Source organism: Heptranchias perlo, chromosome 27 (genome assembly GCF_035084215.1).
Source record: "Heptranchias perlo isolate sHepPer1 chromosome 27, sHepPer1.hap1, whole genome shotgun sequence".
Taxonomy (NCBI): Eukaryota; Metazoa; Chordata; class Chondrichthyes; order Hexanchiformes; family Hexanchidae; genus Heptranchias; species Heptranchias perlo.
In genome coordinates this window covers 38,840,174-38,854,925 of record NC_090351.1, presented here as the reverse complement: position 1 = coordinate 38,854,925, position 14,752 = coordinate 38,840,174, and the positions used below count along the sequence as shown (strand labels likewise).

Here is a 14,752-nt window from a genome sequence, read left to right as displayed (position 1 = left end):
TGTGAAAAGGGTTAAACTGTAGAACGCTGACTCCCACTTAAAGAAGAAACAAACAGGAAACAGCACACAGATGTCAGCAGAGAATTTTCGCTCTCCATCTCAATCATCATTTCTGGTGTCCTTGCAAGAAGTCGCTGATCCCACCTGGCCTTCTTATCATTCTCTCAACCTTGAGAACATTCTTACATGGTACTGCTTGTTACTGGCCTCCTTAAAACTTGATTAAAGAACGGACTGGCAACATCGAAAAGGGGAGACAAGAGGAAGTTGCTTACTTTAGCCAAGTTAAGATGAAAACAGGAAGGCTGACAGTCAACTCCATCCACATCAAAGGATCATTGTAAATTATAAACCAAGCATGGACACCAGCTCAGTAAAGGGGCACGACATAACAGATCGGTGGGTTGATCAACTTGGAGACAGTTCAGTACTATAACGCGTTACAGTCCCCAATCATCTGGTGTGACTGTAAATACTATGTGCAGCAAGACCTGGACTACATCCAGGCTTGGGCTGATAAGTGGCAAGTAACATTTGCGCCAGACAAGCACCATCTCCAACAAGAGAGAGTCTAACCATTTACCCTTGACATTTGATGGCATTACCATCGCCGAGTCTCCCACCATTCGCCGTGGCTACTAGAGCAGGTCAGAGGCTGGGTATTCTGGGGCGAGTGACTCACCTCCTGATTCCACAAAGCCTCTCCACCACCCTAAATATTCACTCCCTCCACCACCGGCGCACAGTGGCTGCAGTGTGTACCATCTACAGGATGCACTGCAGCAATTCGCCATGGCTTCTTCGACAGCACCTCCCAAACCCGCGACCTCTACCACCTAGAAGGACAAGGGCAGCAGGTGCATGGGAACACCACCACCTGCACGTTCCCCTCCGAGTCACACACCATCCCGACTTGGAAATATATTGGCCGTTTCTTCATCGTCGATGGGTCAAAATCCTGTATCTCCCTTCCTAACAGCACTGTGGGAGAACCTTCACCACACGGACTGCAGCGGTTCAAGAAGGCGGCTCACCACCACCTTCTCAAGGGGCAATTAGGGATGGGCAATAAATGCCGGCCTCGCCAGCGACGCCCACATCCCAAGAATGAAGCTAAAAATGCTAAATAAATCCATGAGCACTTGATATTAAAGTTCCAAGAACCTTATTAATCAGACATAAGTCATGTAATTTGACCAATATTGATAATTAGATCCTTTAACACAGTGGCTAACATTATGTTCCCCTCAGGATGCACTGGATATATTACAGGCAATAACGTGTATTTCATTGACAGAAGGGTTTGAACCCATCGCCTTGAGACTCAGAGGCGACAGCTCTACCCACTGAGCCACGACTGATATCATTGACGGAGATCCCAAGACACAATTATAAAACAAACCGCAGTGTTTCACTCAACAGGGAGCAGCAATGGTTCCAACAACAGACTGGCTTTCCCCAAAGGACACAGCTCACACAAACACACTAAATTTAATTAAACAAGATCTGGGGGAACAATTCCTGTGTTAGAAAACTTCTCCCGTTCCCACCCCCCCTCCGCCAACACCACCTCTCCCTCCCTTCAGCTGGCAGGGCCCCCTGTTCCCAGGCCTCCCCCTGCCCCACTCGAGAAAGGCTCTGTGGGCAGAGTCTCGCTGATGTGAAACAAGTAGTACAGTACCTGAGAGTTAAAGAAAATCTCACTGCCGGTCACTCGGGCCCTGTTCGATTTAGTTAGAGCATAAATTACACTCGAGAAATTGACACTTATGACATCATCTCTGTAAGAAAGAGAAAAAAAGTACAAAATATCAAACTAGGTTACAGAGACAGAGGGGGGGAGGCGGGGGGGGAATTTAAATCTAACTCGCCGGGCGGGGATCCCATGGGATCGGGGACAGTAATATCAGGCAGGGGGTAAAACCAGTGTTGCACCTGATCGCGTCAGTTTCCTGACGGACGGACTCGGTTAAAATTACAACCCCTACTCCCCACCCTAGATTTTTCCTCCATCTTTCTCTCCCTGTGGCCCTGGGGGGGCAGCACCGTTGGCATGGGTGGGGGGCAGCTCCGCAGGCACTGGGGAAGCCCACCCCATCGCCCAGTGCCCATTTTTCCTGCGCTTGCCGAGACAAGAGAATCTCGGCAGGTTATTTCGTCATGAAGGGAAGCACAGCCTACCTCAATCCTGTCCTCGACACACACACACACACACACGACTTTCTCTCCCTAACCCAGGGGCACGGACTCCTGTCGTTGCACCTATAACTATTCCGGTTGAGGTGAGACATAAGTTAGCATCGACCAGAGTGTGAAGCTGGGACCTTCTGATCTGTGTGGTTCAGTGGCCGCAGCAGGTGGGACATCTACCCACCAAATGGCCTGGGTGCCAACTGCACCAGTTCTGACATCTTCGATAAGTTGGGCACCTTATGGGCACACTTATTCTGGTCTGAACTACCAAACAGTAAAATGGACGTACATGTGCATGCAACACCGACTCTTACTGCTGATTCCTGGTTTGTAAAGAAAGAACTTGCATTTATATAGCGCCTTCCACAACCTCAGGACATCCCAAAGCGCTTTACAGCCAATGAAGTACTTCTGAAATGCAGTCACTGTTGTAAAGTAGGAAATGCGGCAGCACAATTTGCACACAGCAAGATCCCTCAAACAGCAATGAGATAACGACCAGATAATCTGTCTGTGATGCTGGTTGAGGGGTAAATATTGGCCCAGGACTCCGGGGAGAATTCCCCTGCTTTTCTTTGAGATAATGCCGTGGGATCTTTAAGTTCACCTGGAGAGGGCAGACATCTCATCCGAAAGAGAGCACCTCCGACAGTGCAGCACTCCCTCAGTACTGGAACTGGGAGTGTCAGACAAGATTATGTGCTCAAGTCGCTGGAGTGGGACTTGAACCTTCTGACTCAGAGGTAAGAATGCTACCCACTGAGCCATAGCTGACACCCGTATATAGTCTTTATCCCTGCTGACTGGATGATTCAGTCCACCCTGGGCCTCAGCTACTATTCTGCGGCCTCCAAGTTTTCCTGCATTATATCACAATATTACGCACGTGGACACGAGGGGTGAGGTGGGAGTGACCGAGCTGATGGGCATTAGATCGCTGGACTTTCTCCTAGTTTAAATCAGCTGCTAAATTGACACCAGGGGAATGCTGACATCACACTGGGTCCAATGCAGAGAGGCTGATTCAAGCACACTGACATCTGAAACCAGACAAATGTCAACAGGTTCACTGGCACGTCGCAAGGACCTGACTCAAGTCAGCTCCAAAGCAACTGATAGAGGGAAAATTTGGTTTAGTTACTCCCATGCGCTGGGCCTCACAATTAGGCTCCTCCTAACTGTACTGAGAGGTGAGACGATGTATCCCTCGACCCTTAATTTAGCATAAGGAAACTTCCAGCATTGGCCGAGCATGTTTGGAGAACAGTATCAGACTTGGCTGTGATTCCCTCATGGTTGAGCAGCTTGCTGACACTCACGAGGCTGATACACAAAGAATGGATGATTAGTGTGGATCTGTAACCAGTCAGTGCCTCCAAGCGAGGGAGGGAGTGGATGGGGTGGGGTGGGGTAAGTAGAGTTTTCTCATCACAGACTCCGTCCACCCGCCCCCGGTCCTTTACAAAGAGAGAGCAGATTAGTGGTCATGTGTCAATGTGACGCTGTGTGTCTCGGGTGACGAAGAATCACCGGGAAGCAGAGGGATTGAGATCCAATCCCGAGATCCCACTGAGCTCTGGACCCAATCACGTTGCTGCAGCGAAGCATCAAGTGGTGGAGGCTGGTGATCTCACTAGGCCGAGATCCTCCAATGACTGCTCGGGGGTCAACCACTGCCAGTGTGTGTCCGGGGGGGGGGGGGGGGGTCAACCACTGCCAGTGTGTGTCCGGGGGGGGGGGGGGGGGGTCAACCACTGCCAGTGTGTGTCCGGGGGGGGGGGGGGGTCAACCACTGCCAGTGTGTGTCCGGGGGGGGGGTTTAACCACTGCCAGTGTCCGGGGGGGGGGGGGGGGGGAACCACTGCCAGTGTGTGTCCGGGGGGGGTGGGGGGGGTTTAACCACTGCCAGTGTCCGGGGGGGGACCACTGCCAGTGTCCGGGGGGGGGAGTTAACCACTGCCAGTGTCCGGGGGGGGGGGGGGGGGAGTTAACCACTGCCAGTGTCCGGGGGGGGGGGGGGTCAACCACTACCAGTGTCCGGGGGGGGGGGGGGGGCGGTCAACCACTGCCAGTGTCCAGGGGCGGTCAACCACTGCCAGTGTCCGGGGGGGGGGGGGGCGGTCAACCACTGCCAGTGTCCGGGGGGGGTCAACCACTGCCAGTGTCCGGGGGGGCGGTCAACCACTGCCAGTGTCCGGGGGGGCGGTCAACCACTGCCAGTGTCCGGGGGGGGCGGTCAACCACTGCCAGTGTCCGGGGGGGGCGGTCAACCACTGCCAGTGTCCGGGGGGGGCGGTCAACCACTGCCAGTGTCCGGGGGGGGCGGTCAACCACTGCCAGTGTCCGGGGGGGGGCGGTCAACCACTGCCAGTGTCCGGGGGGGGCGGTCAACCACTGCCAGTGTCCGGGGGGGGGCGGTCAACCACTGCCAGTGTCCGGGGGGGGCGGTCAACCACTGCCAGTGTCCGGGGGGGGGCGGTCACCACTGCCAGTGTCCGGGGGGGGCGGTCAACCACTGCCAGTGTCCGGGGGGGGGCGGTCAACCACTGCCAGTGTCCGGGGGGGGGCGGTCAACCACTGCCAGTGTCCGGGGGGGGCGGTCAACCACTGCCAGTGTCCGGGGGGGGGCGGTCAACCACTGCCAGTGTCCGGGGGGGGCGGTCAACCACTGCCAGTGTCCGGGGGGGGCGGTCAACCACTGCCAGTGTCCGGGGGGGGCGGTCAACCACTGCCAGTGTCCGGGGGGGGCGGTCAACCACTGCCAGTGTCCGGGGGGGGCGGTCAACCACTGCCAGTGTCCGGGGGGGGGCGGTCAACCACTGCCAGTGTCCGGGGGGGGGCGGTCAACCACTGCCAGTGTCCGGGGGGGGGCGGTCAACCACTGCCAGTGTCCGGGGGGGGCGGTCAACCACTGCCAGTGTCCGGGGGGGGCGGTCAACCACTGCCAGTGTCCGGGGGGGGGCGGTCAACCACTGCCAGTGTCCGGGGGGGGCGGTCAACCACTGCCAGTGTCCGGGGGGGGGCGGTCAACCACTGCCAGTGTCCGGGGGGGGGCGGTCAACCACTGCCAGTGTCCGGGGGGGGCGGTCAACCACTGCCAGTGTCCGGGGGGGGCGGTCAACCACTGCCAGTGTCCGGGGGGGGGCGGTCAACCACTGCCAGTGTCCGGGGGGGGGCGGTCAACCACTGCCAGTGTCCGGGGGGGGGCGGTCAACCACTGCCAGTGTCCGGGGGGGGCGGTCAACCACTGCCAGTGTCCGGGCGGGGGGGGGGGGGGGCGGTCAACCACTGCCAGTGTCCTGGGGGGGGGGGGGGGGGGGGCGGTCAACCACTGCCAGTGTCCTGGGGGGGGGGGTTAACCACTGCCAGTGTCCTGGGGGGGGGGGGGGGTGTCATGGCCTGCTTTGACCACCTAGCCCAGGGGTCAGCTTAAGCAGCCTGGCACCAAGGGCTGACCCAGTTCCAATCACCTGGGAGCCACTCACCACAAAGGGGACCCTGCTTTCTGTTGCCAAATCCAATCCCTGTGCTGAGTTAAGAGAGATGTAAGGGGCACTGATACAAAATTAAATGCAAGAGATTTAGGACAGGGAACTGGAGAAACATTTTTACACAGAAGGTTGTGAGGCTGTGGAATGCACTTCGTTAAACGTTAAACCAAGGCCCCGTCTGCCCTCTCAGGCGGACGTGAAAGATCCCACGTCACTATTTGAAGAGCAGGGGAGTTCTCCCCGATGTCCTGGCCAATATTTATCCCTCAACCAACATCACTAAAAAACAGACGATCCAGTCATTATCTCAATGCTGTTTGTGGGACCTTGTTCGCAAATTGGCTGCTGCGTTTCCTACATTACAACAGTGACAAAACTTCAAAAGTACTTCATTGGCTGTAAAGCGCTTTGGGACGTCCTGAGGTCGTAAAAGGCGCTATAGAAATGCAAGTTCTTTCTTTCTCCCCCCGACGTCCTGGCCGAATGTTATCCTGCAATCAACATCACTAAAACAGATTATCTGGTCATTATCACATTGCCATTTGTGGGACCTTGCTGTGCGCAAATTGGCTGCCGCGTTTCCTGCATTACAACAGTGACTACACTTACAAAAGTACTTCATTGGCTGTAAAGCGCTTTGGGACGTCCTGAGGTCGTAAAAGGCGCTATAGAAATGCACGTTCGTTTGTTCTTCTTTCACCGGAGTTAGTGACGGAAGCATTGACCGTGTTAACATTAATAGATTAGGGTAGGCGATTGAAGGAAAGAGATAAAGGAACAGGCCAAGCAAATGGAATTTGAACTACTGCTTATGTGGAGGATAAACGATAAAGACAAACAGGCAGAGAATTACGGGCCCAACCAGCACGGGCTGGTTGGGCCTGATTCCCTGTTGTAATATCGATGTAATTCTCTGCCTGTTTGTCTCTCCACCTCCAAAAAGGATATTCATTGGGCAACTGTGCGAACCCTTGCTAGTGGACAGCAAACAGCACAGCTCGGCGTAAAGCGAGTGAGAGTATAGCCACCATCCTCCTGACCATGTAACGGGCATAACGCCAAACACAAGTTGGAGATTCAGAAATTCAAAGCTGTCACTCTAACGTGATCATCAGTGCACCATGCAGACAAAAAGGGGGGAGGTCATCGTATTTACTGGAGGACTGAACAATAAGTTTGAGATTGCCACAAACCCTACAGAGGATTACATAGAATTTACAGCACAGAAACAGGCCATTCGGCCCAACTGATCAGTGCCAGTGTTTATGCTCCACACAAGCCTCTTCCCTCATCTAACCCCCATCAACATATCCTTCTATTTCTTTCTCCCTCATGGGTTTATCTAGCTTCCCCTTAAAATGCATCCATGTTATATGGGAACAGCAAGAATCTGCCCTCTGTTTCGGATCCAAGGGACTCCGTTTAGTATAGGGAAGGTGCAGAGACAGTTTAGGTTGAACCACATTACAGAGAGGATGGTGAGCAAGTGGGAACGGACGGCCCGACGAGAGGGCAGGCAGTGTGGGAATATTTAAGGGTGAATCGGATCGTTATTTGAGGGAGTGGGCGTGAATTCATTTTAACGGACCGCAGAAGTTTCTCCACTCCTGCAACCAATCTCCTTGCTTAAGCAGGACGGCCATTTTCATTGCTACATCTATGACTCCATTTTCATACTTCCTCCAGACCAAACGCCCGAGATCCAGGCTCTGCGCCTACATCGTACAAACAGGACACAGCACTTAGCAATAATTTTTTCCCCCCCCCCCCCCCCCTTGTTTGAAGGGAATGTAACTTATTCTTCTGAGGCTCTTTTACACTATTTCCCCCACTCTATTCAGGAAGAAACAAGGAACATGTTTCAGCCTCCCCTTTCAGCCGAATGCCAGCTGCCTGCAGTGCGGAGAGCATATGAGTTTATACAGAATGCCAACACAGGGACCAACTGCACCCCCCCACCCCTGCATTTACTGCACTTAAACTGGCCCCTTTAACCCTTTCAAAACAAAAAGGTCCAAGTTGCCCACTTTCCTCCCCATTGCTTCTGTGAACTCCAGCTCCCATCAGCTGTCCTCAAACCACCAGTAACACTGCGGGACTGAGAGAGAGACTCTGCTCATTCTGGAGGGGAAATCACAGCTTAAGAAATCCTGCAAACTAAACGTCTCAAAAGCATTTAGTAGCTCCATGGAATGGCAGCCACTAATGTAAGCACGTTTGTAACTGGGTCCCGCCTTCAATATTTACACCGCGCAAGAGAACGGGGATTATTGGTAGGGAATAAATGAGATTTTACCTGACCCGGAATTCGGAATTGTAAATGGATTTAAGACTCTCTTTCTCGGTCACTTGGCGTCCCGTTTCCTGGAGAAAATTTACAAACTGCAGTCCCACTTCACGTTTCTCTTTCAAACTAAGCCTCCTGGACATTTCGATTTTTGTTTTTAAAAAAATGCTACTGCGCCAAAATAAAATAAAAGGCACTGGTCTCAAAGCGGAAAAACAAGAAAACTGAAACAAGGGGGCGGGGTTCAAAGTGTTGTCGAGAATTGGGACGGAAGGTAATTCGTCAAACAACTGGTTTCAGGATTTCCCGAAACTTAATTAATTAAAATCTACTCGAGAAACGAAAGTGAAACTCACTCCCAAGTCGCAGCTGTACTTGGGAAATTACCAAACAACTCGCCCTGAACTTTCAGGTCCATCTATAACGGTACAAACCCCAGATACAACGCAAACCCGGCTTCCAATCCACATCGAAACCATAAGCACGGAAACAGGCCATTCGGTCCAACTGGTCTATCCCGGCGTTTACGCTCCACAGGAGCCCCCTCCCTCCCTCATCTAACTCCATCAGAATGCCCCTCTATTCCTTTCTCCATCATGTGCTTATCTAGTTTCCCCTTAAGTGCATCCTGCGAGTTTATTAATGTCCTCTCGCATTTTGGCATATTCTTCCTTTGTACTAACTATAGCCCCCAATTTGGTGTCATCCGCAAATTTTGAAATTGTACTTCCGATTCCCAAATTGTTTATATAAATTGTGAACAACAGTGGTCCCAGCACCGATCCCTGTGGAACACCACTGCCCACCTTTTGCCAGCCTGAATAGCTACCCTTAACCCTTACTGTTTTCTGTTTAGCAGCCAACTTGCTGTCCATCCCCTGACTCTACATGCTCTGACCCTAGCCATGAATCTACCTTATCAAAGGCCTTTTGAAAATCCAAATATATTACACTTACTACATTTTCCTTGTCTACTCTTTGTTACTTCTTCAAAGAATTCAATGTTTGGTCAAGCATGACTTTCCCTTCTGAAATCCGTGCTGACTATTCTTTATTATATTTTCGTTCTCCAGATGTCTATTGCACCTTTGAGTAAAGATCCCATTATCTTTCCTACCACTGACGTTAAGCTAATTGGTCTAGAGTTCTCTGGACTTGTTTCATCTCCCTTTTTAAATATAGGAATCACATCAGCTATCTGCTTGTCCTCTGGCATTATTCAATTTTCTAGTGAATTTATATATAGATGCAATAGTGCCCCTGCTGTCTCCTCCCTAATTTCTTTTAATATTTGTGGCTGCAATCCATCCGAACCAGGGGTCTTATCCTACCTAAGTTTGATTAGTTTATCAGGGAAACACACAGTGCAAACCTGGGATACAATGAGCCAGATTTTTCGTTTGCTGAACGAGCGGCAGACTTGCACTTCCCACAGACTTTCTATGGGGTTTTTGCACAGCAAGTTACTGTAAATTAGAGACCCAAACAGGACGGCCCCCTCTACAGGGCATCTGGGATCTGTGTGAACAGGGCAGGCAGCTGTGTACCTCTATAACCAATCAGACTGAAGAGTAGTTAACGAGCAGCAGAGTCTGAACCAGGAAGTGTAAGTTAGAATAGTGAACTCAATGTCAAATCAGGTATAGTAAGTGAAAGAGGAAAAAAGACTTGATTGAAAGATAAGAGACAAAGTAAAAAAAAATTATTTAAAAAAAAATCTCCAATAATTAACTGAAGTAATGAGACTCGGCACTTGTAAAAGTTAATTTTCAATGCCAGAGGCGTTGTTTGACAGTAATTAAGACTTACCACGCTGTTAGAAGGGTGCCTAGACTGGAATGGACAAGTGCTAACTTTTTGTGGTGAGTTTAGTCCGTTCCTACGACGTTAATACAGGAACTTCTTACCGTTCAATACATTTGAATCGGGAGCCAGACGGCGAGATGCCATTTTCCAGCAGCTTACAGCAGGACAGTGCATCTCGGACAGCAACTTCAGGATTTCTGCATTTAACTACACATCTCCACTTGCCAGATGCTGCTGTGAGTTTTGCACATAAATGTCAGTGAGGCTAACAGCGCTCGCTGTTATTTTCACAGTAAAAATCGGGCCCAATGCAAATCATGGATGGATGGATGCACAGTGCAGATTAGAGATACAATTCAGGTCAGGGGCGCACCGTACAAACCCAGGATACAATGCGAATCAGGGAGGCAAAACAAATCATAGATGTACCCGGGATACAATGCAAATCCGGAATGCACGGTGCAAACCCGGGATACAATGCAAATCCGGAATGCACGGTGCAAACCCGGGATACAATGCAAATCAGGGGTGCACGGTGTAAACCCGGGATACAATGCAAATCCGGAATGCACGGTGCAAACCCGGGATACAATGCAAATCAGGGGTGCACGGTGTAAACCCGGGACACAATGCAAATCCGGAATGCACGGTGTAAACCCGGGACGCAATGCAAATCCGGAATGCACGGTGCAAACCCGGGACGCAATGCAAATCCGGAATGCACGGTGCAAACCCGGGATACAATGCAAATCCGGAATGCACGGTGTAAACCCGGGACGCAATGCAAATCCGGAATGCACGGTGCAAACCCGGGACGCAATGCAAATCCGGAATGCACGGTGCAAACCCGGGACACAATGCAAATCCGGAATGCACGGTGCAAACCCGGGATACAGCGTGAATTTAGCAGGAAATTTACAACGTTGCCGGCTTCCAAACGCTGTTTGAAAATTCAAAACGTGCTATTTTAGCGACAGATGTGAGCTTGCCATTTCGGGACACGCCCTAATCCGGTGTCGAAAATATTCGTTTCTACGGGAAATTTTTGCCCAATTTATTAAATTGTGAAGTTTTGCAGGGACCCAAAGCCAAGCCATCATCTCCCTGTTGTGATAACAGTTCAACATCTCCCGCCCCTGGGCACACAACACATTTAACAGAAAACAGCCCCTTAAAAGATATCGCCCTACTTAAACTGCAAGTGCACTAAATAAAACTACACAGGACAGCAATTAAAGTTTACATCCCTTTCCCACACTGAAAACAACATGACTAAAGAGAGAGATCAGAAACACACCAAGAGCTTCGGCCAATCCGCCATCAAAAGATTCAATCAGAGATTGGCCAGGAACAGATAACCTCAGCCCAGGGCTGGGACTGCAACAAACTGCACTAATTACAGTCCAATTCACCCTGTTAGATTTTATCAAGAGGCTGCATCACTGACATCACCAACATCTGGGTGCCTTTGTTAGCCATAGTTTTCTTGGCTACAAACGATAATGCTTTTCCAAACTTGTAATACTTTTAAATACTTGGTGCTTTAAATGAAGATCCAATTTTAGGTAAAATCAAGATTTTGATTCTTAAAGTCCTGCTTGAATAGCAATCACGTGTGACAAGCGGCTTTAAAGGTGAAAGGAATACTTTGAATTTGTAAGGTGTGTTGTGTATTTCTGTGTCTGAACAAAAAGCAGAAGAACCGCAAATGTTGGAAATCCGAAACAGAAAATGCCAGAAACACTCAGCATCTTGTGGAGAGAACAGACACGTTGATGCTTCAGGTGTGGGCCTGTAAGGGGTTTTGTTTCAGGGGCTTATTGTAGGTCAGCCAGTTATGTTTTTCCTGAGCTGCCCTGCCCGCTGTGCGGTTTCGAATCGCTTTCCCCTTCCTGATTCTGAGCTCAGGACTTATCGAGCGGTAATAAGGACAGACGAACAGACCAGTGGATTGGTGCAAGGAAAACCAATGTTTATTAAAAGAAAACTAAAACTACAAGGTAAACAGTATAATACAGAAGATAAAAGGAATCACTATGGATGCAATACAGTCTTACACTTAACGGGGTGGAAGAAACAAACACATCAAGGGAAAATTCTAAAATCACAATTTTAGCAATACCCCTTTAACTCCCACCCTTACACCTAGCTAGGTTGTCTTGTGGTGGCCAGAAAAAAAATTAATGCTCACCGGTGAAACAGATGAGAAGGCCTGGCCCCTGTGGCCTGCTGCTGCCGTCGACATGTGCTTGCGATGTTTACTGGACGGCCTTCGTTCTTGGTTGCTAGCAGGCAAGCAGGACACTGGGCTAAGGCGAAGAGAAAAGAGAGAGAGAGAGAGAGAGGTCTGGGAGGCCCCCAGTTATACCCTCCCGGTAACAGGTTATTTTCGCACCTCATCAGTTTGCTCCATTGTCCGATTTGGGCGTGAAAACGTAAGACAAAAGGGGTCCCGATCTTGGCCCATTTACATTAACCTGTACTGATCTGTTCCATAACTGCTTTCCATTGTTCCGAATGTTCCTTAATGGGCTACCTTTAATCCTGCGATTATTCCTGCTGGAATTTTGATGTGTCGGCCGGCAACGTTGATGGCTTGCCTCAGGGCGTGAATGCAACTGCATTGTTCAAAGAAACCTGTCTGAAACACGAAGCCTGCCAAGCTGTCAGAGAATGCTGCAGGCCCTTGGCCATGTGTCTGACCGCAGCCATTTTGAAAGACCCTGGATTTTTTTAAAACACAGTCACACCAGGGTTTCTTTAATAACTCCAATAAATCTTCGGCGGGGGGATATGTGAAATTTTGCGAATCCCTTCACTCCCCCATGTTTGAAGTGTCCATGCAAGGTGAGCAAAATTTTCTGACCATCGGAAACAACCCTCCCCTTTATTTACCTATCCCTAATCCCTCGACACATACATTCCCTTACTTGGAGAGAGCCCCAGTGTACGGCAGGCATTCGGATAGAAAACAAGGTTGAATTACAACAATCCCAGCACGGAGGGGTCCAAATCCCCCTGCACCACTTGGGATGAAACAGTATTTCGCATACTATACATTCTTTATTAAAATGAAAATACAACGAGAACAATCTTTATTCAAAACACCACCAAAACGAAAACAATCCTTATTGAAAACAACAAACGGAAGGGACCATCTTTATTAAAATAATGAAACAGGCTGCCATCACTCGCAAGGGATGCGTCACCGAACTCACACGGGTGTTTCGTCTACCCGAGCATACTGGTCCTTCCATACCCTTTGTGTTCTAACTACTACCTCGAGACCCCTTCTCCTACACTGGACGCAAACCAGGTAGAGGACGATCCCGAGCTGACAGATTACTAGCACGTGCGATGCCAGACGAATCCAGGAGGGGACCTCTATATTCTCAAAGATGTCCCACCAGGGTGGGGTCGTAATACTCAGAATATCGGCCCCTATCTGGACAGTCTTCTGTTCCAGCGTGTAAAAGTGTTTTTGGGAAACCCCTACTGCTTTTAATAATTTAACGAGGTGTTCTGGGAGAGGGGCCGAAGTGGGCTACATACTTTTGGAGGTTAGTGAAATTCTCTTTCACAGTGAGGTGAACAGTGGATGGTTCAGGGATGGGGACAATTCGTGTCTGTGCCACTTGAACTTCTGCCTGGGGTTTAAAGCAGATACTGCTGTCACTCACCGCACACCAGCTGTGCTGACCGTGCTGGTAGTGAGACGCTGCTGTGGTGACGCAATATGTCCCACCTCCTATATACGCCACCTGTGGGGGAACATGGCCCTGTGCCATGGCTTCCATGGTGCAGTTTATAGGCTTCGCGTCAGCAGCTCTGAACCCGCACTGCGGTTTTGAATAGACGTTCAAGTGCTGGGGACACAGGATTATGTGTGATCCCCGGCTCCGGCACCCCGAGAGGTCAGTACCCATCATAGCGTGCTCCCACTTTATGACGTAGGGCGGGACCGCTGTAAAACGAATGTGTGCACCCCCCTGAATGACACCAATGTTCTCCACCCTGTACACCGGCACGGGTCGGGCCGTCCCGCCCATGACTGGCATCCTTACAACTATCCCTATGATGGTGTGGTTGGAACGCCCACAGTCCACTGGGACTGGGCCTCAGAAGCTAGGCGGAGCTGGCACGGACTTAGCCCAGCAACCGTGCCCCATACAGCACGCACACTTCATTCTGCGCCGTCTGGTCTGACGCATTCCGACCCTCCCTAATGAGCGCATACACCGTCTCTGCATGCTTTTCCAGCTCCGCTATGATCTCCTCTAAGTGGAGAGTCATGGCCTGATCTTCGTGCAGTTCCGAACCCACCACCTTATTCACATCGATTAATATTTTCTTTAATTGCGTTTTTAAACCATTAATCTGGGTCTGCAGCTCAACGTCATCTAAGCTGTTGATGACAGAAGACCCCGTGTTAAAACCAGTTAAGACATCGTTAAAAGCACCCCTTCTTTGTCTCCCAATCCCGTCCAAAAGCTCATGGGTGTATAGTCTGGTTCTGTCAACGTCTGAAAAATCAAACTGATAAAATTTATGGAACATATCTTTTAAGAGGGCTTGATACAACTGCGCGGTCTCTGTAGGTGTACCTCGGTGAGGTTTAAAATCACGGAGGCTACCGCGTAGTGCACCCCTTGATACAGCACCTGGTCTGTAGGTACTAGCACCAAGCCGTTCCCTGGTCCCTTGGTGGTGGCGGGGCATCCCTCTGCTATCATACGGTCGTGGGCAGGGGCTGTCGGGGGCGGGTTACTAATTCAGTGGCATTAACCGAGATTGGGGAGTATGGGATCGCGCATGCGCTCAGGCGCGATTCCCAGTCCATCCCCCTCCCGTCATCTTGCCACTGGCTGCGGAAAATGATGGAAATGCCTGTGGGGCAGACTTTCTCTGAACCCCACATACAGACATAGATCCCCTGATCCGGTTCCCACCATTTGTCCCAGCACACACTTAACCC

The 14,752-nt window shown here is 50.6% G+C and overlaps 1 protein-coding gene across 2 annotated transcripts in view; it reads right to left on the bottom strand.

The window, feature by feature from the left end:
* The window catches only part of LOC137344608 (putative helicase MOV-10), a 68,010-nt gene extending 59,730 nt beyond the window's left edge, over positions 1-8,280 (bottom strand). The window contains exons 1-2 of one of the 2 annotated variants that reach the window (XM_068007706.1): positions 7,981-8,280; positions 1,682-1,781 (exon numbers count right to left, since the gene is read on the bottom strand). In XM_068007706.1, coding sequence (XP_067863807.1) covers positions 1,682-1,781; positions 7,981-8,114 — 234 coding nt within the window. In that variant the 5' untranslated portion in view covers positions 8,115-8,280. The remainder of the gene's footprint in view (positions 1-1,681; positions 1,782-7,980) is intronic. The other variant, XM_068007707.1, reaches the window with a different exon arrangement.
* Between the last annotated feature and the right edge of the window lie 6,472 nt (positions 8,281-14,752).